This window comes from Ptychodera flava, chromosome 4, assembly GCF_041260155.1.
Source record: "Ptychodera flava strain L36383 chromosome 4, AS_Pfla_20210202, whole genome shotgun sequence".
NCBI lineage: Eukaryota > Metazoa > Hemichordata > Enteropneusta > Ptychoderidae > Ptychodera > Ptychodera flava.
The window spans coordinates 35,490,276-35,516,416 of record NC_091931.1 but is presented as its reverse complement, the minus strand read 5'-3'; the positions used below and the strand labels follow the sequence as shown (position 1 = coordinate 35,516,416).

Here is a 26,141-nt window from a genome sequence, read left to right as displayed (position 1 = left end):
AGTGAAAAATTAGAGTGAAACTATTAGGATTTACATACAACTTAACATACTTGCATTCAGAAAAGTGTCATGGTTTTCAATATGTCTAGGCTGAACAAGATCAGGAATGCTGGACTTAGAGGGCTGTAGAGCAAAAGGATTGGTGTTAGGCTAGCTGCATGAGAAAACGAGAGCCACAGATCCTACCCATGTCCCATGTGTAAGTACCTACTCTAAGCAAACAGAATTCCATTTGTGCCTCTGCATGTTTTTTCTCCAGCTATGGTCTCATTTTCTGGCTTACTTACTGTTCGGACCATATTTAGTACCTACCCTAAAAAGTGTCTTTACTGTAAGTAGATCCAACAGGCGCAGAGAAGAGTAAATCAAAAATTTACTGGTTGATGTCCATTAATCCATTCACACATTGCCATCTTGGCTTGCCCTGTGATGATTAATGGACATCGACAGACAGCAACAGAACTTTGATTTACTTTGCAGTGCTCCAGTTGGATGTACTAACAGCAAGACTTTTGTCAGGGTAGGTACTAAATTTGGTCTGAATGTGAAAAAGCCAAGAAAATAAGACCAGAGCGGGAGAAAAGCATGCAGAGGCGCAAACGGAATTCCGTTCGCTTAGAATATGTACTTTGGCATAGGTAGGATCTGTAGCGCTTGTTTTTTTCCGGTACAACCCACGAGAGCTATGACTGCAGCTATCTTTAGCCCAGGGGAAAAAAATTCTTGTTCATCAGATTTTTTGCGCCAAGCTTCAGAAGCGGCTAGCAATTTTTTTTTTCCAAACCAGCAAAATCTACCAGTAATTTCACCGGTAATGATAACCTGGTCAAGATTTTGCAACACTCTTCAATTACAGAGTGAATTGCGTGCAGGAGTGCAGCAGATCTAGAATAAACATGTATTAAACACAAATGGTGGATACAAGCAATAGTTGTGCAGATCCACTAGGGGCAAGCTTCAAAAGCCCACCTAGTAAACAAATTTTCAAAATTTCAAAAACATAAAATTCCAAATCTGCAAAAGTAGAAGTGGCGATTTGGATGAACATTTTTTTTCCCTGGCCTTACTGTGTAGTTATATTCAAAACAAATTTCAATTTTGCTTGGTCTTCCCAGTGTATTGTGATCTCCCCACTGTATAGTGATCTCAGAGTCCAATATTTATCCAAATACTATTACACACTGCCTACAGTGCAAAGTTTTCTTTACTGTTACTAGACCAGAATGAGACAGTCATTCAAAATTAAGCCAAGTCTATGTGTCATGCTTTCGAAAGGTCAAACTCTGCATTTGAATGAGTATCATGAGAACTACTCTGTGTTTTGTTAAAGGCAGTATTTTATTTATTCATTTTGTGATTGATGATTTTGCTCCCTCCATACCTGAACTTCATTATGTGACATGTACACTTTTGGGCTGGTGGCCTCCAATATTGTAATAAAAGTTATGATTTACACAAAACTCAGAAGATGTATTGAGAATATTTGAAATCTTTATTTACTTTTGGACTAACCCATGTCAATAATATGACATACATATTGACAGGGGTGGGGCGCATGTATTTTCCTCAAGAATTTGAAGGGTGGGTCACCCAAAAATAATCCTGGAAAAAATCAAAATCCCCCTCCCCCAGATGTAAAAATTAACACTCCCTTACAAGTCAAGACTTGTAATGTTCCTGTCTTGATGTCTGTATGTTTACATCACAGACCTACATTGTACTTTAGCATGGGGTTTAACAATGGAACACATGAATCAAAATGAAAGGATCTTGTTTCCTCACTTGTGTTCCTTGTTGGTGTCTGCAAGATGCCAATAAAAGTAATCAGAGTTAATCAGTCAAGATAGCACACAAAAAATCCATGTTCAGCAATGAAATCTCTAGAGCGGAATGAAATTGGTGGTAATTTGCAATGCGATGTTCAAACAGATGTTCTGTGATAGCAAAAAAAATTCAAATCTCACAAATGCACACAATTACAACAGCCTGTGAGTGCACTTTTTCAGAATGCCCATTTACTAGTTGAGTATTCTTTTTACTTTCCATTTATCCACCTGTGTTATTCTTTGGGATCAATATTACAGAAAATGTCAGCATAAAGTTTGGGAAATGATCATGTGCCCTCCCTGACTTATGTTTCAACTCCTCATATATGTTCACTATCAACACTAGCTTTTGTATGTGTTCCTGACTGAAATGCAACATCGAGTTCTTGAAGCTAATGCTTCTCTGAAGTTCTCAATGTCATCACAGTACAACACAGTCTTTCCGATCCTGGCAACAGCAGCACTGGTGTGATTTAGTCCCAATGATTTCATTCTTTTCTCAGCAAGTCTATTTGGGAGTTCCATGACATAGTAACCGTCAAAATTATTTCCTTCTCCTCTCGATAAGTTAATGAACCTATTCCAGGTTATTTGATGACTGAGCCATGGTGACAACAGTGCTTCGGTACTTGCTTGGAGAAGAAAACCCTCAAGTCTATACTTGATCTTGTGACTAGAATAATAGACAAGCATAGCATATCTCCAATGCCTCAAGCATCTCTCTCCATACCATAGGATATATCAGGCTTGGGAATACGGGTCGGAGTTGTTATTACCTGTATCAAATTAAAAAAACAGACATTGGTTTCTATCTATTGAATATATACAATGTAATTAAAAGCACAAATAGTATTCTATAAGATTCTATCACATTAAAAGTTAATAAGAATAAAATTGTTATGATCACAGTTTTAACAATTTTGGTTAAAATTCACAAGCTGAACCTTAAAAGTGCAAGTAGTAAGACAGTGTCCAAAATAACATCAGATGTAGAATTTGAGTGGTGTCACATTTGGCGATTCTTTTTTTTTGTAAATTGAGTGGTTAGAGTACAGACACATCAGAATCACAAGTGTATATGATATAGCAAAAATAAAATGTACAAATTGTATGGTCTTCAATACCGCAGGTATAATAGCCTTGAAAATCAAACTTAACAGAAAATATACATACCTTTTGTGTTGTAGTGTCTGTTTTGTTCACTTCATAACTTGTCTTGGGGTGATACAGGAAGTGGTTACTTGAGAGATCTGCAATGGATCCATAAACATATGGCAAGTTATCTCTAAATGAACACATACTCTGATGAAAATTGGATACGTGAATTGGCTTGATTTTCCCTCATCTTGTTTCCTCTGTAGAATATCATTTAACATTTGGTCACACTGCCATAAGCTTAGGGCAGCACTTAGACAGTTGAGGGCCACATGGTAGTTTCTGAGTCTTGTGATATAGATGCACAGAATAGGGCGAACAATCATGACAGTGTTTGAAAAAAACGTGCTTAGTGGCACTATCAACCTCTCGTTATGTAAGACTTTGGGAAGTTTGAAAAATATCTTTGTGGTGATATTTTCCTGCGCGAGGTGTTTGGAAGTTTTTCCGGTCAAGTTTCAGAAGTGTGTAGGCAACGTAATTAACTTGCAAAAGTATGGGTCGCTCACAGTCCCATAGAGGGACTGTGGTTCACTGTTTATGGCAACACTCATTAGACAGATCATGGAGGTAGAAGGAAAGACAGATGACATGTATGTGGTCGGTAGTGATTAGTATCGATAGCTATTAAAGATATATCTCCGCTACATAGGAGACTGGGTACCGTACGTTGTGAGTTCGAACCCAGTTGAAACCACCGTATATTGCATACATACCGCATTTGGTGTACATGGAAACATTCTTTTTTTCTAGTCGCCAATCTCTCAATTTTTTGCGATCTTTTTCACAATTGCACAAACTCTCCTAGCTGCAGTACAGTAGCTCGACTCGAGGTTTTGCCTGGGTATTTGGTCGGACTGCAAAACCATCTGGTTTTGCCGCCCGACCCAAATACCCGGGCAAAACCTCGAGCTACTGTACTGCAGCTACGGTCTCTTATGAAAACACAACAAATCACACACACAGACATTGCCGAGAGTCACTTACAGCATGTGTCGTCTCCGCTGCGTCGTCTCCATGTTTTCAGTCGAGTTGCAGTGACCCAGGGTCATACTGACGGATAAGCCAATCAGCGTCTGTCCGTAATTCTGTCAGCGGCCATTTTGTGTTACAAACCGTGCCATAGCATTTCCCCAGACTCTCTCTTCTCGCCGGTAGCGCAGAGGAGTCTGGGTAACCGAGACTAGTGAAAACCAAAAGCTGTAATCATGGCTTCGAAAACTGCATCAATAGTATATAGATTTGGAAGTGTGAGTATACGATTATATCAAATAATTTTATGCATGACTCTTTACGCTTTCTTAACGCTTTAGTCATTTCGACTTTAGCAGTTGCTAGGTAGTCCGAAAAACTTACGAGTGAAAATTTATCATCATGTAACTCGATCCCTCGTAGGTAGAGCATAGGCGTTACGTAGCTGCAAAATTGTAGCGCTACGGTGAGGCGGTCGGTGATTTTTGGTTTTTGCGACTTCGCTCACCAGTAGCGCTACAAGGCCGATGGCTCTGGGGAGTATCATATAAGCGCGTCGTATTCGACCAGGCGTTTTGATGTGGAATGCAACATATTTACTGCATTTGGTCGTACCGATTTATCACTACTGAAGACTAAACAGTATACTGCACTAACTTTGTCATTTATGGGGTTTGGAATTAGTTCAAACACGACGATCGCGTTCTGAAAACATTGAGCGTGGGGCGTCGGTGTCTGTGGGAGCCGCCATTACCGGAAGTTGGTAATGACGGCTCCCAGAAATGTTTCGGAACGCGATCGTCGTGTTTGAACAAATTCCAAACCCCATAAATGACAAAGTTAGTGCAGTATACTGTTTAGTCTTCAGTAGTGATAAATCGGTACGACCAAATGCAGTAAATATGTTGCATTCCACATCAAAATGCCTGGTCGAATACGACGCGCTTATATGATACTCCCAGGGCCATCGGCCTTGTAGCGCTACTGGTGAGCGAAGTCGCAAAAACCAAAAATCACCGACCGCCTCACCGTAGCGCTACAATTTTGCAGCTAAGGCGTTACGTGGACCGGGTAGTTTGTTTTTTTGTATACTATAAGAGTAGTTTATGCTATGAGGTTTATGGTACTTTCCGACGTTCTGATATGCATGGATGTAAAAAATTTACATCCATGTGGTATGTAAGCTTACAGTAACGGCACCAATGATTTTGACGATGAGATACAGCTGGATATTGATACACTACCTAATTAGGTTTGTCAGTTTGCTCTCAAATTTACCCTTTTACTAGGGTGACCGGACGATTTTTAAAACTGAAATTTTTGCCAAAATCTTGATGGCACCTGTTGAAAGTGTTGGTACAAAGTCCAAATCTGAAAAAATAATTTGGCTAATTAGCATGATCACAATTTGGCAGCCTCTGGAAAATCAAAGTTTCCAAATTCTTTCCCTGAGAATATTGTAATGAGGAATAATGAGACAATATGACCAAAAATCGGATCAAATATTGTTAAAATGGCTCAAAGATGACTAACTGTACAATAATGAGTCTGGTGAAAGGTGCATTGATAGTTTCCAAATTATTTCTGTGAGAATATTGTATGGGTTGATAAGTCCCAGTGAAAGAAAATGGAAGATTGTCCTCACGCTGACCTTTGTGTTTACAGTATCATAGATACAAGCCATTGTTTCTGGTCAGAGACAGGTGCGTACCGGTGAAAAAGCACGTTGTTCAAGTACGGCTCTATTGCGAACTTTACTTCCTGCTTTGGAAAAACCGTGGGCGCTAATTTGCGCTGCATAGGTGAGCTTTTTTAGAGCACAAAACAAGTAGAAAAATATCTAAGGTACAATTTGCCCACATGGCCATTCCTTCCCTCCTGGAAAATGATGCCAAAGTCATAGCCGTTTCAAAGTAAAAATTTTGTCAGCAGTTTTTCGGAAGAAAAAAAAGACCTTTTTAGGAACTTTTTGTACTCATCTGACTTCCTAGTCTTCACAACATTCACTGTGAAATGCAAGTGTTTCCGTTCACGCGATCTCTCATAGTGACCGTTCGCGTGCGAGTAGACGACTTCCAAGATGGCGTCCCCTCTGACATTTGTTGACAAAATGTGTTCATAAACTTCAAGATTTACCTTGTTCATAGACATAAATGTGCACAACTGTTGCATACTTAGGTGAATTTGTACAATTCGTAACTACCTGGGTCCCCCTTTATGCCTTCGATTTCGAGCATTCACTCTCAGAAAACTTGTGTCAGCCCATTGTAGGGAATAGGAGGGCCTCTCGTCCGGTCACCCTACTTTTAGTGGTCAACTTTTACAACTTTGCGCCAACATCAGACAGACTAAAACAGCAGGTGACGCAGCAAGATGTCTGTAAACTAATTTACTATGTAGTATGTTTATATCTTTACAGCAGCTATCAGTTTCAATGGTGACACACACAGAGACTGGTTGCCAAGTTTTACAAGCAGTTCAAATTCACGGAGAGGTGGTAAAAGAACGACCTTACTGCAAATTTAGACTCAGAGGACAGTGTTCTTTGTAGTTGAATATCAATAAAGTTCATGACTTCAAAAATAATAGAGTGATGTGTAAAATGAACAAACTTTACTTTGGTTATCAACAAATGAATGACACCACATTTCTCAATGAGCTGACATCGGGGCCTACTTCAGTACGAAGTCAGGTGTTTGTTAAGCGCCTTTGAAATTGAGGAGAGGGAGGGAAGGGTTTCTTCGGTACATACCCCATGAACCAGTAAATTCTGCCGTATCTCACGCCCATGAGTGCTTGGTTTTACACTTTTGTAGTATTCAATATGCTCCAGAACATTTGCAGTCAGTTTTTTTACCGATGTTCCAGATGATTTGCCTGGCAGGAAACTGCCAGTTTTCAAGTACCGCAAAACAATGTTGTTGGCCGTTTGCTTTGAAATACCACCACAACGTTTACCAATTTCTGAAAATGACAGACCGTTTAAATACAACTGAACAATCTTCTCTCTCACTTCAGCTGGTGTCGTCCGGGAGCCATCCATGTTGCGTTTTTTGTCTGGTTCAACGTCTGTTTGTACAAATGTACAGATCATTACGCCAGTGAAACTGATAGCTGCTAATTACATGTCAGCGTATGTATACAAAGCCCCACCATGGCTGGCAATACCAGAACATCTCGTTATCTGAGTTTTATTAGACTAGAAAGTTGCTGACTCAAAGCCCTGACTTCCAGACATTGCTATCACTACTCAAACATTCTGATTCTTTCAGATCGATTTGTGTTGTTAGTTTTAAATTTTGTTTGAAGTCATGAACTTTATTGATATTCAACTACAAAGAACACTGTCCTCCGAGTCTAATTTGCAGTAACGTAGTTCTTTTACCACCTCTCCGTGAATTTGAACTGCTTGTAAAACTTGGCAACCAGTCTGTGTGTGTTTGTCACCATTGAAACTGATAGCTGCTGTAAAGATATAAACATACTACATAGTAATTAGTTTACAGACATCTTGCTGCGTCACCTGCTGTTTTAGTCTGTCTATCTGATGTTGGCGCAAAGTTGTAAAAGTTGACCACTAAAAGGGTAAATTTGAGACCAAACTGACAAACCTAATTAGGTAGTGTATCAATATCGAGCTGTATCTCATCGTCAAAATCATCGGTGCCGTTACTGTAATAACAGAACGTCGGAACGTAGCCTGCGTACAGGTACTAGGTCTGTGTATGCCCGGCGTGATACGGCCTGTGGTGGAGCCGTATCACGCCGGGAACACACAGACCTGTACGCAGGGCTAGTCGGAACGTAGCATAAAACCTCATAGCATAAGCTACACTTTTACAAACTACTCGGTCCACATAACGCCTGTGAGTTAGAGCATGGAGGTAGAGACGTGCCATATCTTTAAATTGCTGCAGTCACAGGCATTCGACTCAATGCAAGCAAACCGTCACTGATTGCAAATATTTTGCAGTGCTATTAAACACATGTGCTCAGCTTACTCAATGCAGGTTCCCAGACATGTAGACACTTCGCACCAAAACCAATATCCACCAAAACAACCTCGTACCAAACCCTCTTCGCCCCAGCAATCATGTGGCCCAAAAACCATTTCGCCCCCAAAACAACGCCACTTCGCAAACTGGTAAAGCTGAAAATAATCAACCACTTCCATCGAAGTTTTCATCACCTACACATCACAGGAACTAAAGTCTTGAAAATGTACACATTTCGAGAAAATGACATTGCGCTATTCCGCGAGGCACCTGAGTTGTAGTTTGCGTTCGTCTTTCTTCTAATTCTACCGTTTGTGGTTTTGTACAAGAATAAATTGTTCGTGATGGCCAAAATGTCCTGACACAGTAACGCTTCCATTTCCAAGTTGCAGTAAAAACAACGCTGTGATACATCTTTGTTTCAGGACGAGTAGGTTGTATTATGATGGTACATGTATTATATTTTGGGCAAAGCGGTTTTCGTATGAGGTGGTACTTGGAGTTAAGTGGCGTGGGGTGAGGCAGTAAGTGGGACAAGGTGGTTTTGGTACAAAACGGTTTTTGGACAAAGTTGTGTGGGGCGACCTGGTTTTGGGACAAAGTGTCTGGACCTCCTCTGAGCCCTCATGCATGTGCAGCCTGCAATAATTGTTTTATAAAACAAGACCATACAGAGAGTATACAGGGCGCCTTTATAGCACATTATTTGTACAATATATACCACGACATCTGTGATCAATACTCATCATATTAGGGATGGGCTGCACTGCAGCAGTGAAGTTACTATCTTAGTTAGAGCTTTGAGTATGGGTGGCATGTCCTAAAAAGCACCTATACTAAGTACCTGTACCATCTTGCTGCGATAATTGTATCGCTTGGGCTGTGTGCTAGGTTTTTCTGTTGTGTTGGCTGTGTAGCATCAGCCCTCAGGTGCAACACAGCCAACACTTGTGACAAGATTAGCAAGCAATGAAGTCACATGTATAAAACTTCTGAATTAACAGAAAAAAATGAAAATATATTAAAAAGCATTGATATATTTTCATTCATTCAGGAAAGAATGATATGACACCATTCAATAGCATCAGCTGTGTGCAAGCTGCACACTGGCAGTGGTCTTATGCCAAGGGTCACCGCCATGGCACAAAGTACGCTGCAGGGTGCTGAATAGTCAGTCTCAGCGACTGCCACACACATAGCCAGTGCTACTAGGCTCTCAACACCTGTATCATATCTTTATCCAAAACCCATGTACTACGAACAGTGAACAGTCACTTTATTGAAATTACATAGCTGTGCCAGCTAATGGGCTCAGAGTCAACTCTCGTGTGATATTACACATGCATCACTGTGACATGATGAGAATTCTTTGTGACTTCATAGTCCTGGCCATTGAAATCCAACAATGGTTGTTAGTGCGTCATCACAAGTCATGGCTTTTTAAACTTCTGTATTTTTGTACTTTGATCAATATTTGCAAGTGGTAAAGTTATAAAGTACTGTGGTAATTTTAAAATTTCTATTGAATATTATTAGGGAAAGATACACCACTTATAACTGATAAGTAATGCTTTTATTTACTTACTTGTGCAGAAAGCACACAGATATCAGCAGGGTTACGGAGCCAAAATCCCTGAGCACTGGCATAAATGGAGGAGATGGACCAAACCACCAAGACCAGTGCATTGGATACCAGAGGAAGGTAATAGTTATTAAATGTGAAATTAAAAATGAGACTGAGGGCATTTTTTGCCAAAGTTAGACTGCCTGTAACAAAAGCACCGTATACACACACATATGTATGTCTTCTCAGGAAAATAAAGAGCTCAATGCAAAAAGCACAGTGTTGTAAACATATAATTGCTTCAAATACACATTTAATTTGACAAGCCATACCTGCGTGTCAAATACTGAAGAGGGATTAGTCCAACAATGGGACGAAAATCATTTCACCTCCTAACAATGTACATAGCTACAGATTTTAAGCCTTAAATATTTACCTTGTAAATGTGGGAAAGGGGTAGACAATTGCCAGCAGTAAATATCTGTATACACAAATACATAGGTATATTTGTGTTTGCCAACATTATATACATACCTATGTACACATATGTAATAGAGCATTCTTGACACTTAAGTTCTGAAATTTTCTACTCACAGGTAAATATAAAATAAATCCAAAGACAGGCGAGAGGGACAGGATACAGAATGTGCCAATATATGTCAAGTTTCCACGAGAATCCCAATCTGCACTTTGGGGAGGGGAAGGTGTCATCAAAGGGTACAGAAAAAAGAAAGACAAGAAAATGAAGCCAAAGTGAGTATGATGTGATATTTAGTCAAGCATTGGTGACCAGAAGGATCGGATACTGATATATATTTTTGCAGTTGCTTGTTTCACTACCACCAAAATACTGTTGCCACACACTCTTTGTGAGATGTTTATTGATCAGTTGGTGCACCCAAAAATTGCTATCAGAAGGTATATCTTATTCTTAATTTGTGCAGCCTCATTGTAGCCAGATAACAATTTTGCCAATTTTTGGCGTATCTTTGTCAGGCCCATAAATCTTAGACATGCTTTTCATTCTGGTATTTTTCATGTTATATTTGCAACAGCATAAATTTAGAATTCTTCAGCTACAAATTTTTGTAGTCTTTCTCAGTCAGAGTGTAGCTAACAATTTTTATGTCGTTTTCGATCACAGTATTCCAAAGTGAACTGCCAAATTACAGCAATGTGCACAGAGTCCACAAGTAAGCAATAGAAATGGGTGTTTTCACAGATTATTTTGTCTTCCAGAGTTGGCAAGGAGTGGAAACCACAGTTGTTCACAAAGACCTTTTACAGTGAAATTCTAGACAGAAACATCGGACCAATTTCAGTCACCAGGTCAACTCTAGATCAAATTGATGATTGTTTTGGCTTTGATTTTTACATTCTCAAGGTGAGAAATACTTTCACTTCCAGGCAACAGACTTGTTTTAATTTAGGTTCGGGTAAGTGATACAGCCCAATGGCTGTGAACTTGCTGTGAATTGTTTAATTGTTAAGCATGGAGGTAGGAAGTCTTTTCACTACCTCCGCGGGTTAGCTGCGTCTGTGTTCCTAATGTATGTACATATTATTTCTAAGCTAAATTTTACATCACCCATTAACTTTTTTTACCTTTGAAGGTTTGTCCAACTTCTCTGTTTTGTATGGCAAATGTAGATCTTGTGTTTAGGGCGTTGGGATGTGGAGGGTCAAACGATATTGAGGCAGAAACCAACGTTTTATTGTATAGTCAAGATTCATTGGTAGGCATCACTTGTTGCACAAAGTAGTTTTTCTAAGCCCCATTTCTACCTTCATCTGAAAGACTCCCAGGGAAGACCTCAGATCTAAGCTTGGTGAGGACTTGAAAAGACACATGTTGCTGAAACTTGCCAGGAAAGATGAACTGTATCCAGAAGATGAGGAGAAAAGAGAGAAAATTTACAACAGATACAAAGAATTTATAGTTCCAGTAAGTGATAAATTTACCACAGATGAACAAAGTCTGTTTTGAAACAAGCGACAAGATTGCATTAAAAATGGGTTCATTAATCCAGTCATTGTATTCGCGTGATATGAGTGATCAGAAGATTTTCAAGTTCAGGCACACATGATTTCTCAGTTTCCTTTTTCCTTCATATACATATTCAAGAGTTGCACATCATGAAAGACCTTATAATCATGTGTGCAATTTTCAACAGCAGTATTGTAGTCTGCATGAGTTCTCCCAGGTGATGCTTTATGTCTAAGTTACTGCATGCAGTACGATATTGTCATCAGAAACAATCTTGCCTTCCCAGGAGGAAGAGGCAGAATGGATAGGTCTAAGTTATGCAGAAGCAATAAAGAAGGTGAAGGCTCAGGAAGCCAAGGATAACCCAATAAGACCTTTGGTAGATGTTTACACAGAAGAACTGGTTGTAAGACTCAGAGGTAGGTACCAGAGGGATGCAGTCCTTCATTAAATTGTAAAGGAGCAAAATATAGTGCCGGGTGAAGAAATTCTAAGCATGCAACTCTGCACTGGTGAAGTCTTGACAATAGAGCGCCATTGCACCTGCCACTCAAACTGACCCAGTACTTTGCACAGCAGGACTTTTGGGCCATAATTTCTTTTTTCCAAATCTTCGATCACGTATTTGGTCTTTGCAAAGCTGTGCAAGATAAGTTCATCTGGAAAAAGATAGTATATGTAAAGTGGCATAGAAACTAGGTACCCAATATGATTGTTGTGGTATGTTTATCAGTATGTACATAATGCCCTATTCATTTAATTCAGTAATGAACTGATAGAGTAACTTAATCTAAAGCTAAGTTTGTGTTTTTCTGACCGCATAATGTTGGCTTTACCGCTACATACTTACATACCACATAAAAGTACCAGGATCTACGTTCATATATGTTTCGTAAAATTTCCCAAATGTAGAACTTGTTAATGTGTGCATGTACATGTATATCTTGCAATTTTGTGGGAATCAGAAGAGCCACAGAGAATGTTCGTACCAACCTGTAGCTCTATCAGTTTTGGGGTTTTCAGTCATTATTTTGTCAACTCTATTGCAGAACAAGGACTTGAAGGACCAGATATTGAACTAGACGAAGACTCTCCCTCAAGGTAAGAACCCAGCATTGTAAAGAGCACAGCTGACGGTTGAGAGAAATTTCACTGTGATGTTAATCTGGTTCCATCAGTTATTACCTTAAACAAGTTATTTCACTCAAATACAAAATGGGTATCCTCTGAATTGCAGTCTATCTGAGGGTATGAGTGCAACCAGTGTCAAGTTTTTTTCATTTTAATGCATTGGAAAGATGAAGTGGTATTCTCATTGAAAATTTGCATTCTGTCAGTTTTTCTTGCATATTTCATCTCTGGTGGGTCCCATTAAAAATTGGTGTGCAATAATACGTGTATGCACCACATCATCTGTAATGAACAGTTTGTTTTTAGTGATATTATTTTGTGAGAAGGGACAAAATGTTACTGTTACTGAGTACAATGAAGAAATGATAATGGTTGTTTAGTTTCTTTGAATGCTGCGCACTTTAAATTTACTTTCATATTTTTGTCCAAGCACACTTTCAAAGCAGTACTCTAAACTTTGCATCATTGCCATAAATATTAATTCAACCTTCATACACCTTTATTGATAAGATTGGCAATATGACGCAATTGCCCAATCATGGTTTTCTAGAATTGATTTGACATTCCCAATCCCAATGCTTGTACGCTCCTGTAAATTGATGTAGCATAAATTGCCTGGTTTCATGAATATGGCGAGAAAACGTGACGTCAACCACTGTGACGTCAACCACTGTTGGCACCAAAAATCTAGTTGAGGTGGCAGTCTTGTTGAAGGACAGTAAGAGGACCTGTGTGTAGTCTCGTTGAGAAAGTGACGAGTGTATGGGGACTTGTTTCATCATCATCAATAACTTGACTGTATTGTCTGATTGAATCTTCTTTCTCAGTTCTTTGAAATGATCTTTTTGCTAGGGCTAGTCATACTCATGCTTTCAATGAAATTGCCTTCCAGGGTGGAATCTGTCAGGAAGTGGATTTTTGGAAAGAAGTCTGAGGATCCAGAGAAAAGCTGATGACTGCACAACAGGTCCATTTCTTTGTGTACAAAGCCTGTGTATTGTATTATTTTTTAAGATTACAGCTCTAGAGAAAATAGTGACACATGTTTAGATTTCCTTCTGGTAGTTTTAATGTTTATCTATAAATAAAAGTATACAAAAACAGACATATCGTTTTCACTATGAGAGAATTGATACATGTAAGAGTGGCACATAGGAGCATCAGCAAATTTAAATGTGTAAAAGAGTCTCGTGAATAGCATTGTTTGATTTTTTCTCCTGTCCACAACAGGCCTTGTTACCATTTTTATGACTTGAACTTCGTTTTGCTAAAAAATATGCCATGTCAAGCTTTTAAGCTTCTATAAAACACCCTCCCATCCAGAAGCTCCAATCTAAGGTTACAGGAATGATTGTGAGATTTTTTCATTCCTTTCAGAAACCTTGTTTCCCATCCATGACAGCTACTCAAAAAAAAGACCCACAGATAGACTGTCTTCATATTGCACCAATCCTAGTACACATGGACCATTCCATACAGAAATCTGCATTCTTTGTTAAAGATCAAGCTCTGTGTATTTATACTTTATTATTGGATGAGTCAACCGTATGGTTGATGGTATCACACATCATATGAGCGATTCAAACTTGAATTACACAAATGCTCCTGGGAAAGAAACATTGATGCAGGGTCACTGATGTCAAATCATTGTGCAAATTGAGTGGTTCTGTTCTGTGCAAAATCACCAGCAAGGGCCAACAAATGAATTAGTCCATGATTTCTAAATTTCCAATGAATCATCTGCTTGTTCGAAAATTGTCAGATACATGCTGAACCAATAGTGTTACACTAAAGAAAAGGAGTTGAAAAGGATTTCAAGGATTTGGAATGCCACAAAGTTGGTTCTCTCAAATTCAGGAATTTATCATTCCATGTTCCTTATCAAAACAATGTTGAAAGCCCACAGAAGCCATATTTTTATAATTGAGCTTCAGTTTTCCACTTATTGCCCTAAGGTACATATACCAGTGTCAAGGTACATGTATATTCAACAATCCTTCCAATATCCACCTGGTAGTCTGGCATAGAATCTCTATTTTACAATATCAATTGTGTTAACTGGTCCATATTACTGATGGAATGACAAATTCACTTACCAAACCAATGAGCCTGTGCAACATTTGATGAAGCCAAAACAACCTCCTCCCCTATTGAATATGCTGAAATGAATTTTTCCAGAATAGTTGAAGTGACAGCTGTTCAGGTTTCTTTTCTTTCAGATCCATGCACTAACGCATAGATCGACAGACTATTTAAAATTATGGGTATGAGTCTAACAGGAAGAGAGAGATATTCTGGCCCATAATATATTTTGGAAATACATAGGAACAATTCACCAGTAGCAGACGAAAGGATACGTCCAAAAGAGAATGTATGTCTGGAAAAAATGCAGTTAAGGAAAATACATGAACACTTGTCTATTAATTGTAAAGAGACATTCACTAATATTATACCTCAACTTTTTATCTGCCACGTCTGGTATATTGCATCATGTCTAGATCATATCTGCATTCACTCTGCTATGAATTCAGTTTATAGGCTACAGGCTTGCACAAGTAACCAATCCTAAACCTGCAATATTGTTCTAGTTCAATCGTTTCTGCAGTTAGTGCAATTATACCTTGAAATTTTGTACACCTTTCTGGGTGAAACCCGTTCAGTTTGAGTTATTCCAATAAGTCATGTGCAAATGAACAACCAAGACAACCGGATGTTTTGTGACTGGTACACTTGTCTCTAGACTGGACCCCAGTCACTTGCCTTTGTCAGCAGCAGTTATCCCATGATCAGTATCTATGCAACAGCTTACACTATCGTGACAGTCTGCAGAAGTTTATTTCTTCATTTTATTTTGATATTTTAGTATGTATATACCCACAGACTTGGAGCAAGTCTACCTTTTCTCGTGTATCAAAAGATTCAGCAAAGGATACAAATAGTCCTCCCATGAAACCATTGGTTAGGAGAGGAGTTCTTGATCGGAAATATTTGTTCCAGCCACTTCCAGCTTTCAAGACCAACATAAACTGAAATACAATAATCAAGGATTAGTTTAGGGAACACACTTGTAATTTACATTGACCCAGGTACCAGCACCCTGGAAGAGCAATGAATGAGATAGCTCTTCCCAAAATGCTGATTGTACTGATGTTGAATTTTGTTGCTTTTGGAATGAAAGCCTTGCCTTCAACACTGGACCAGTCAGTATATGATGGGTACTATCAGTTCCTGGATGTGATCTGACTGTTGTCTTATTGGATGAGCCCAAATTTAAAACAAAAGTCACATCTGATTCTTGTTACATAAGTTTTGTCTCTTCAATGATGTCTTCTATTTGACAAAGTAGTTTTATACATGGTACACAAACACTGTAAGATGTATTTAGAAGAAATGTATTCAGGAACAGTACTTAGTTTTAGTAGCTGGTGGCATTCCTAGGATTTATCATACTTACTGTGAGACAAAGGGATGCAATAACATAGAAGATGAAGCCATAAAGTCCTGTCAATCCAAGAACACCGGCAGTTGCTCCTGACAATGCTGACATTGAAGTACGACTACAGAGAAAGAATACGTCAACAAAGCATGGTGAAAAAAAAAAAAATGAATCATGATTAGCATGTGCTGATGAATTTAAATACAGAATTATCATACACTAAAGCTGGGCGAAAGTACTTTACAAATGACAAATTTGCATTTATATAAATCAATATTTGCAAAAATCATGTCTCTCATCTTTTAACTAGGGCGTGTGTGAAATTGACAGATAGGTTGAGGACAGGACAAACAGATAAATGGATGAAAACCTCACCAATAGTCCATCACAGATTTATTTCCCCTGAGGGCAGCTTCACTGTACGCCAGATTTTCTAGAAAGAAAATGGAAATACAGTGACATTGCATAACGACAACAAACGCTTCAATTCATATTCATTCTCTTATGTTAGTAACAACAAGTAACAGGTAATTAGAACTCTAGCAGCCAACACCATTTTACTGCAAACATGATATCCAATAGAGATCCTAAAGGAGTTGTGGGCTAGGATTGATTAAAAGATTGTCATCAAAAATATATTATTACAGGTCTTAGTGTTGCCACTGGCACAGCTGGCAACACTGCTGTTTACTGCCATCTGCACAACTTGAAGTTAAATCATGGAGGACCAACAGGTGTCCGGAGTTGCCGGTGTACATGCATAGAGAGAATGGGAAGGTTTGACACGATTTTGCCCGCCGGACCGTGAATCCAAACAAATAAGGAGTTTAGAGTCAAATAAAAGGTCTACGCCGATAGCGAAATACCTCTTGCCTTTAACGCTCAAGTTTCAAGTGGGCAAACCAGCCTTTAGTCTCAATATCGGCCCGAAACTCTCTGGTTATCCCGGTCATCAGGCTGTTACGTACAGCAGCACCGCGGTTCTCATTAGCATTCCAGATGACCCCGTGACCCACAACCGCTAAATTTAAATCCGCCATCAAACGGGCTACAGATACTGATGTACAACGTCCAGCTTTGCGTTTTGAACAAACCCAAGTCGTGGATCCTTTACTATCATTAGCTTGTAAGTATTTTAGAAAATATTTTAGCAAAGGTCACGAGTTCAAATATAACACCAATTAATCCACACTGAACCATGGGTAATTTGCCCAAATCAAAATGTCTGACGTACGTAAGACCCTGATAATGTACTTGACCAGCAGTTTGGGGCCAAAAAGTGGGACTTAATAACGATGAACGCGTCTCAGAGTTGGACATTAAACATCAAAGGTATTTATCTATCGAAGGACGGTAGTTTTTTGACTGCATGCGTTAATATACGTGGATTTTTTTTGTCTAGAGGATTCCGGAGGGCAAAATTGTGTCAAACCTTCCCATTCTCTCTATGCATGTACACCGTCAACTCCGGACACCTGTGGAGGACCGATTGAAGCCCTTCAGGCTTCAGAGTGCAAGGAGCACCGATCAAAACTGACGGCTTGCTTTCGTGATAATGATACGAGTATGTCTCCTAAGTTAGTACCTAAGAAGAGGTATGAGGGGTCGAATCGTTCAGGGAGTCAAGGTGCAAGAAGCACCGGTGCGTGGAGTTGCCATGGTAGTATACATAGAGAGCCTCTCTCTACGTATACTATACGGCAACTCCATGCACCTGTGACAAGAAGCCGATACTATCCTATAGGGCTCGAAAGTACTATACATTCTGGCTCCATGGTATTATTGCAATGCATTGTAATATCGACCTCAAGAAGACTGTCAGATCCTAGCGCCTGAGATACGAGCGACAGAAACGAACGTTTCCAAAAAACTGTCAAAATTATTTTTTCAAATGAAGTATAATAAACGTCAATATGTTTACAGGAGCTACTATTTCGACTTGTGAACAAGTTACAGACAATATTCACCTTTCTTTGCGCCCCTCGCCGCCATCTTGTCAGTTTGTTATTGTTGCTTTACTCCAATTGACCCCCTAACATTACAAATTTTGACCTAAAAGTGAATGCCCAATATACTCTTTCTGTTTCCATTCGTAACAGTTGTAACGGATTAAGTAACAGTCATATAAATGTATTTGGTATAACTATGATGCGATAAACCGACTTCAGGTAGATTTTCTACACCGTTTTTGTGAAAACTATTCGATGTACTATAATATTTATTGAGTTAAAGGTTCAAAATTTATGCAGCGCAGGACTGTGAGGGCGTCCATGAAACAAAGGTGTCAACGAAACTCAAGATCTCGCCTCGGAATATTGAGTAAAAGTGGACAAATTGAATTCCTGGCGTAATTGCAGAGTAGAAGGTATGATGTTATCAATATTTTGCCACGTACACTGGTCAAAAGTACCTCTGAGTGCAATCGATAGGTCTGAAGTGAGACGTAGAACATGCATGATGCAAAGTAATATTGTTTGCATGTATTCCAGCGTGAACTCAAATTGCGATCTGTATGTAAACAATGACCTATACATAAATATTTGAACGTGAAGTGTTCGCCAGGCATTCGCATTTGCCAGTAGGGCCCTTGATACACATGAAGGTAGGGAGGGGTGCGTCCGCAGTGGTTGGTTTAGTGAACTAACAGCGCTTATCAATATATATGTGTAGCTGCAAAATTGCATGGACTTGACAAGGTCCCAAAATTGTAGTTCTACCATGGTGAGGCGGTAGGTGATTTTTGGTTTTTGCGACCTCGCTCACCAGTAGAGCTACAATGCCAAAGGCCCCTTAAAAGGCTGTAGAGTTCAAAATATGCGCAACGCACATGTTGTGGCATTTGGGTGTGAAATCCCACATATTTACTGCATTTGGTGGTACTGATTTACTACTGAAGACTAAACACTATACTAGTTACTACACTAAACTTTGTCATTTATTTGAACAAATACCAAACCCGATAAGTGACAAGTTTAGTGTAGTATAATGTTTAGTCTTCAGCAGTGATAAATAGATATGATCAAAAGCAGTAAATATGTTGGATTTCACACCCAAATGCAACAACATATGCATTGTGCTTATTTTGAAATCTACAGGGCCTTCAGCATTGTAGCTCTGCCGGTGAGCGAGGTCGTAAAAACCAAAAATCACCTACTGCCTCACCATAGAACTACAAATTTGCAGCTATATGTATCTACTATGCGTACTCTGTTTGGGTGGGGAATAGATATTGTATATCTTAAACGTTTTGCCGTCCGACCCACAACCATATGCAAAACCTAAAACTACAACGCTTACAGGCAAGCCTTGCCACTTCGATACCTGGTATGCATGTTTTTTTACACACACTAAACGTTTTCATATCATTAACAGGAAGGAACCTAATGACTGGATTGTTTGTATTTTTAATTTGGATGTGTGTGAGTCAATAGCCATCTGGTCATAAACAGGGGTTTCATTACGTTTTGAAGTAGGGGTCCAGAATGAAAAAGTAGGCGGCTTGCAGCTGCCATGACCACAAAGCAGTCGTCGTGGGGGAGGTCCGGGAGGGGGGTGTACCCCCTCCTGGCCGAAGGCCGGGAACCCTGAAATGATTTCAAATTCACTTTTTACAGCTCACAGTCACATGAATTTCTAGTATTTTCAGGAGAATTGTCAGCAGTGTTCCAGGGCAATTTGTGTTCATATCATAAAAGCCATTTTCCTGGGAGATTAGGCCTAAATATGATAATTCATAATTACAAATAATAAAATGTGGTAATGTTGACGATATTTTGAACAAAGAAAACTGAAGTCTTAGAACCTAAGAACCTTTATGCTTTTAGGAGGTAAACTATAATAATTCGCTATTATTAATGATATAAATTTGATATTGTAGACGATATTATAAGTGTTACATCTAGACAGGGGGTTACGGGATTGCCCCTCTGTTGAAATGTTGGCACCCTAATTAATTTGTCAAGGCGGACCACTCCCCCCAATGAAATGGTGCCAGTCACACCGTAGAGGTACAAGTAGAACACATGAACTGGTGAAATCCCCCCGAAATTTTCTATTAAGGGGGAAATCCCCCTTGTTGATGCCATCCTGGATGAAACACTGATATTTTAAGCACAGTAAACGAGAAAATTTTCATTAATGTATAATGTTATGCTTTAAAATTAATGTATGAACCCTGATGTTTGTATGGCAATCTGTAAATGAAGAATTTTATACCACTGGGGAGGTAAAAAAGGATAATTTACTTAACAATAACGATAAAAATGACAATCATATTTACATACTACCATATTTCGCAAATACCGTATTCCTCCAATTCTAAGACCTTGGGTCAGCAACATGAAATGGTTGTAATTATCAGGGGGGTCTTATAATCGAGCCACCCCATGTTTTGAACTAACACTGCTAATTTATGCTAATTTATTCATGTCAATCAGCATTACTCGAGACTTTCACACATTTTCTGGCAGAACGTACAAAAGCTTACTTATATAAGCAACATCTGACAAATTATTCTCGAGAATACACAAAGTCAAAAATACATGTAAATGGCAACCGTTCCTTCAGGCTTCAAAGATAAAACATAGCGATCTAGCGATGACTTCCAAACCTATCTGACGTGTTGTTTTTTAATCGCTGTTAAAATGTCAACTGCTCAAACAATCCTGTCTGATCAAAGTACTCGTCAGGTGAAATAAACTTTGGAACAATTTTGAATTGAAAGACATAGACAATTCAAAAGAGAAAGTCGATCATATATTCACCGGATTGGCATCAAGCAGTTAACTCATGGCATACACAATACATGCATATGCTGCACGAAAAAATAAACCAACCTTTCTTTCAATCTAAGGTCTGTGTCGAGTAAAATAATGATATGGCAATGAAATTCATGGTAGTCAACGGTAAGAAATCATGATCCAAGGTGAAAAACTGTTAGCTACAAGCAGTAAATCCGTGCATAAAATGTTAACACATACATCGTGGATACAAAGACCCACAAGGTTATTTACTATATGGGTATGCAAAGTAAGAACCTTGATATAGGATATGAAAATTTGTACGTTCAGAAGCTCACATTTGGATTTAACCTGACGATTGCTTTTGAAGTGAATTTTAGAGGTCTTATCGTATTTTATTTTAACACTCTCTGGGTGATGTTTTTATTGGTGTCGATAGACCGAAAAGCAGTACATATAATTCGTCCGGCTGGTTATATACCTTGACATTTACGCCTACCACGGTGCGATGCACGTCGGCTTAGTAAAATTCGAACTGTAATCGGGAAGTTTTTCGTGAGAAAAAAATCAGGTCATTGTCTTCGAAAACAGTTTAAATCCACGTAATTATCCTTCTCTTGTTTCTTGCTCCACTTCAAAACCAAAGATCGTACAGAGAAGCTTGACCTTGCGATCGCTTCCGTCTTCATTTGATCATCAAACCATTTGAATTGAGCTAATAACAGCCGACAGGTGTAGTACGCACGTTTTCATTGGCGTATATAAAGGTCACCACATCGGGATAAGCAATTCAGGTAGCCAATAGAATCGTCTGTTGCAATTCTGATTTTTATTAAGCCAGTATACGCAAGACCGTGCTGCATCGTAGTACAAGGCGATCGTAGTAGTCGCTCGTCTTCTAAATTTTGTTTCACATAAAGGCCGTTGCAAGTTTGACTACACAGTTTGTGAAACTTGTCCGTATCATTTCAGCGATGAAAGAGTTCAAATTTTCCCAAAAAGTAGCCGGCGAAATCGTCAGAGTAACGGTCAATTTCGCCAGCTGCCGGCTCTTAATGAAACCCCTGATAAAGACATTAATTTGCACGCCAGACTGGTGATAGTAATCTGTCTCAAGGCTTACATATATTTCGGTGTCGGTTTTCTGTTGTTTATCCTGTACAAACAATCCAGTCATTAGGTTCCTTCCTGTTAATGATATGAAAACGTTTAGTGTGTGTAGAAAAACATGCATACCAGGCATCCGAAGTGGCAAGGCTTGCCTGTAAGCGTTGTATTATACATCAGGTAGGAAATGCAGTGCTGTATCAGTTATTTAATAACCTCCCTTGGATAATGAGAACACTAACTCCTCTTTATACCACCACCACCACTACTACTAGTACTGCTACTACTACCTACTACAACTGCTTTTAATCCCTCCATAAAAAGGGAATGTGCTCTAGGCTAGCCATTCCTGCGTATCAAGTTGGTGGCAACATGATTTATCCTGCACCCTCTTTTAGCATACAAGCGTTCAATGTTTTTCACAGGCAGCAGAAGAACTGTACTCATGATTCAGTGCTTCCATGTGATGCCAATACCTGAACTCAGTTTTCATGTTTTACAGTAACTGTGCATGGCCTTCCCTTCTTCCGTGCAGGTTTTCGTATCTGTCTGTATGAACAGAGTGGTAAACAGGAATTTCAATGCTGTGACTGGTGCATCTTGCAGACACCATGGAGCATAGTGGCGGGCCAGATCCATTGTTGCTGCTGAGAAAAGTGTTATTTCAAATGGTAAGTCTCTTCAAATGACCAGCGTCATTCAGCCTGCATTGTAAGCCTCTGAAAGTTACCAGAATGCAAGATGTTAAAATGAATAAAAATACGTTGAGTTCAGTGATTGCATAATTAGCATGATATGAATTCTCTTGTATTGTAGTTCTTCAATATACCGATGATATTTTCAGAAACCTAATATCACATTTCTTTTTGTTATTCCAACTAAGGGACAGAGGGTTGTGTTTGCAATGTTTTTGTACATGTACATCTGATGATGCATCTGCTTAACATTGGCATATCAATGAAGAAGATAACCTGTGACAAATTTCCATAACCTTCATATGTCATTTGAATGTTAAATGTTTGCCAATTACTCTGCCCTTTCTCCCCCTTGCAAAAAAAGAGCCAATTTCTTTAGGCAGTAGCATGGCTTAACTTAAGTTGCCCATGACAACATTATTGTTTGTGTATAGTATGCATTTGTGTTTTCTTGATTTCCCAAATACTTGCTTTCTGTGTCCTATATGTTTCTTTTGGCCAAAGAGGTAAGTTTATGGCAGTGTGGCTGTACTGAATGCCAGTAGATGGGAGATAGAGCACATGCTTTTTGAAAGTATTTTAGTGCGTCTGCGGGGACTTATAGATTGGGTCCCGTCCGTCCCTCCGTCTGTCCATCAGCAGCCCTTTCTCTGTTATCCCTGAGCCAATTTTTTTCAAACTGTATGCAAGGATAAAGTACAGTGGCATACTGCACGTCAATTTATTTCACGATACGATCCAATATGGCTGCCTAGCGGCCATTTTATTGCGATTATTTTCATGTTTTTGAACCATAACTCAACTATCCCTGAACCGATTTTGTTCAATGTTGGTACACAGATAAAGTACTTTGGCATATATATGCACGTCAATTATTTCATGATATGATCCTATATGGCTGCCTGGCAGCCATTTAATTGCAATTTTTTCATGTTTTTGAACCATAAGTCAACTATCCCTGAACAGATTTCGTTCAAATGTGGCACACAGTCATTGTATTGTAGTGTGCATGTGCATCTCAATTAATGGTGCGAGCGGGACTGTGTCATCAGCAATGATTTGTTTAAAAATAAGTTTGAATACAGCGCAATTTTTTGGCGCACTTTTTGGATCTTACAAGTCTGGAGACTTTTGTGTTTGTTTACTGGTAACTAGTGATGGAAAACAGGAGAACAATGCCAAATTACATTTCTGATCTCCTTTTCCCACAGGCCTCTGAGTTGGGTGCTATTCCAGGGCACAGTGTGTTCCTCAAAGTTGCTGATGATAAGTATGGCAGTAGCTATTATGGAACTGCCAACCTGATGAGAGATTACCTCGGCGATGGGGTCAAAGTTCAAGGCAAGGACAACTCCTTCCTCACCAAGACTGACATAGATTGTATGTTTGAGAGACTTCAACCCAACAGGAGCCACCAGAACGAACGTAGGGGCTTTGATTCAAATTTGAATGATAGGGATTCGGCGCATGTGTCTGAGACGTCAGAATATAAAGCAGAACGCCAGAGTAACATCAAGAATTCCATATCCAAATTAACAGCAAATGAACTGCCACAAGAATCTCAGAATCACTCAGATTGCACCTTTAAGCATCACCCCCAAAAGATGGAAATTCAGTGTGACCATTCCCGACAGCCTGTTGAGAAAGAGAGCCACTCGGATCCTCTTTCTCGCCCACAGCAACAAACAGAAGGTCGTTCTGAACATTCTTCCAATCAACATGAGAATAGCAAGTCAGATCAAGTTCAACTGCATAGACACACTAGTACTGATCGATTGAGTCAAGATTCGCAAATTCAACACAGGAGGGACAGTCAGTCTGATGTGAGGGAAGTTATTGAAATTGACAGTGATGCTGAAAACAGTGACAGTTTCCAGAGAGAATCTGAACCTAACAAATCAGATGTTGGTGAAAAACAGATTGCCAGGATATCATATAGTATTAACAGGAAACAGGACATTGCAAGAGAAAACAGAGAAAAAAGTCTTGTGGCTGACAGACAACTCACAAAAAAACAAGTCAGGGAAGACAGGCTGTCTGATAGTGAACGATATCTTAACACTTCATATGATGACTCTAGCATGGTTACAGATACGTGTAGCGCCACAAGTGTTGAGGACAGGGGCACAGCAGGTGTGCCACTACGTATAGAAAATGTGATGTCATTATCCCAGATTGTGGTGCCAATGACAATATCAAGCACTCAGTCTGCCATGTTTACGGAACCTATGCCTCAATCACTGACCCGGAATTCCCACTCTGAGGTGCAAGGATTCAGTGGAAATTTTTTGCCAACACAGCAAGACGACAACCTCATCGGCATGACTGTGACAGAAGACCCAATCTTTCCGGGGCCCAGCACAAGCCCTCCACCGTCGCTTGCTGATCGGATCGCAACAACTCAGTTTAGCATGAGCAAGAATTTGGTCTTCAGAAGCAAACTTAGCCAGCTCTCCAACAGACTGGAGGGCAGCCCTGAACGATCCAAGCTGAAAATGTGCCGGCTGTGTGGAAAGCATTTCCCTTCCCAACCCCTGTTATCAGCACACATCAGGTCTCATCGTAAGAACGGAGAAAAACCTTACGAGTGTGACCAGTGCAACGTGAAGTGTGTCAGTGTGTACAACTTGAAGTTGCACAAAGAAAGAGTACACAGTGTTTCTGACAAAAACTTTCCCTGCCCTTGCTGTGCCAAGAAATTCCGACTTCAGATTGACTTGAATAACCACTTCAGACACTACTGCAAGGCTAAAAAACTGGCAAGCCAAATGAAAACAGAGTGATGCACTGAAAAATTCATCCATATGAAGGTGTTCAACAAGGTCATGTGAGGTCACTGAGTGACAATTCCAAGTGTGTTGTAAATAGGCAGTGAGCAAATCCTGTGGTCTGCAATCTGAAACCACCAAATTGTCTTCACTGGGACCAATCAATGAATTTGATTTGCCAACAGAATCAGTTTATACTCATTGACTTATATAATCTGTGGAGGACCAACAAACTATACAGTAGGACCATTGCACTTCCATTTGTACTGGGCTAATGGCTCCCTTGTGTTCCATGTCAGGATTGATTTGCTCAGTCGTGAACTTTCAAGGGTTGAAAAAATGTGTAGACCCAGTTCCTACCATCAAAGTAAACTGTTTTTGAAGAGCAGGAGTCACATGCATTTATGGTAAATTGCTGGCTTTCAAATATCAGAGAAGTATTTATGTTCAAATACATATGCATTGTGTGTGTGTGTATATGTACACCACCACACACACACACACACACACCACACACACACGTGTGTGTGTGTACATATATACATACATACATACATACATACATACATACATACATACATACATAATGTACATACATACATTGTGTGTGTGTGTATATGTACACACCACACACACACACACACACACACACACACACGTGTGTGTGTGTGTACATATATACATACATACATACATACATACATACATACATACATACATACATGCATGTACATACATGCATGTACATACATATACATACATACAC

The 26,141-nt window shown here is 39.4% G+C and overlaps 3 protein-coding genes and 1 long non-coding RNA gene across 5 annotated transcripts; 2 read left to right on the top strand and 2 right to left on the bottom strand.

Annotated features, from left to right (window-relative positions):
- Window positions 1-1,469: 1,469 nt before the first annotated feature.
- Window positions 1,470-4,109, bottom strand: LOC139131592 (uncharacterized). The gene is made up of 3 exons (XR_011552157.1): window positions 3,969-4,109; window positions 3,000-3,076; window positions 1,470-2,602 (listed from the first exon to the last, which is right to left on the bottom strand). It is a non-coding gene; the product is annotated as an uncharacterized lncRNA (long non-coding RNA).
- On the top strand, window positions 4,086-13,735 carry LOC139131590 (large ribosomal subunit protein bL28m-like). Its single transcript, XM_070697699.1, has 8 exons — window positions 4,086-4,231; window positions 9,542-9,650; window positions 10,109-10,265; window positions 10,752-10,896; window positions 11,311-11,457; window positions 11,786-11,918; window positions 12,549-12,600; window positions 13,523-13,735. Exons 1-8 carry the CDS (start codon window positions 4,190-4,192, stop codon window positions 13,581-13,583), a joined length of 846 nt encoding a protein of 281 aa, XP_070553800.1. The 5' UTR covers window positions 4,086-4,189; the 3' UTR covers window positions 13,584-13,735.
- LOC139131591 (ER membrane protein complex subunit 6-like) lies at window positions 13,676-18,126 on the bottom strand. Of its 2 annotated transcripts, XM_070697701.1 has the most exons (6): window positions 18,034-18,126; window positions 16,442-16,499; window positions 16,085-16,187; window positions 15,564-15,656; window positions 14,988-15,007; window positions 13,676-14,113 (listed from the first exon to the last, which is right to left on the bottom strand). In XM_070697701.1, exons 1-6 carry the CDS (start codon window positions 18,056-18,058, stop codon window positions 14,083-14,085), a joined length of 330 nt encoding a protein of 109 aa, XP_070553802.1. In that variant the 5' UTR covers window positions 18,059-18,126; the 3' UTR covers window positions 13,676-14,082. The 2 variants fall into 2 exon arrangements, with proteins under 2 accessions (XP_070553802.1, XP_070553801.1); XM_070697700.1 differs by lacking the exon at window positions 14,988-15,007.
- Window positions 18,127-18,285: 159 nt separating this feature from the next.
- Window positions 18,286-25,699, top strand: LOC139131588 (uncharacterized). The gene is made up of 3 exons (XM_070697698.1): window positions 18,286-18,431; window positions 22,448-22,583; window positions 23,819-25,699. The coding sequence occupies exons 2-3, from the start codon at window positions 22,524-22,526 to the stop codon at window positions 25,388-25,390; spliced, it is 1,632 nt and encodes a 543-aa protein (XP_070553799.1). The 5' UTR covers window positions 18,286-18,431; window positions 22,448-22,523; the 3' UTR covers window positions 25,391-25,699.
- Window positions 25,700-26,141: the final 442 nt, after the last annotated feature.

Coding starts and splice junctions, on each gene's coding strand:
- LOC139131591 (XM_070697700.1), bottom strand. CDS start 18,058: ATGGCGGCGAGGGGCGCAAAGAAAG. Junction 16,500..18,033: donor GGCGAGGGGCGCAAAGAAAG/GTGAATATTGTC, acceptor TTTTCTTTCTAG/AAAATCTGGCGTACAGTGAA. Junction 14,114..15,563: donor GTTTCATGGGAGGACTATTT/GTATCCTTTGCT, acceptor CAAAGAATGCAG/ATTTCTGTATGGAATGGTCC.
- LOC139131590 (XM_070697699.1), top strand. CDS start 4,190: ATGGCTTCGAAAACTGCATCAATAGTATATAGATTTGGAAGT. Junction 10,266..10,751: donor GACAAGAAAATGAAGCCAAA/GTGAGTATGATG, acceptor TTTGTCTTCCAG/AGTTGGCAAGGAGTGGAAAC. Junction 12,601..13,522: donor GACGAAGACTCTCCCTCAAG/GTAAGAACCCAG, acceptor ATTGCCTTCCAG/GGTGGAATCTGTCAGGAAGT.
- LOC139131588 (XM_070697698.1), top strand. CDS start 22,524: ATGGAGCATAGTGGCGGGCCAGATCCATTGTTGCTGCTGAGAAAAGTG. Junction 22,584..23,818: donor GAAAAGTGTTATTTCAAATG/GTAAGTCTCTTC, acceptor CTTTTCCCACAG/GCCTCTGAGTTGGGTGCTAT.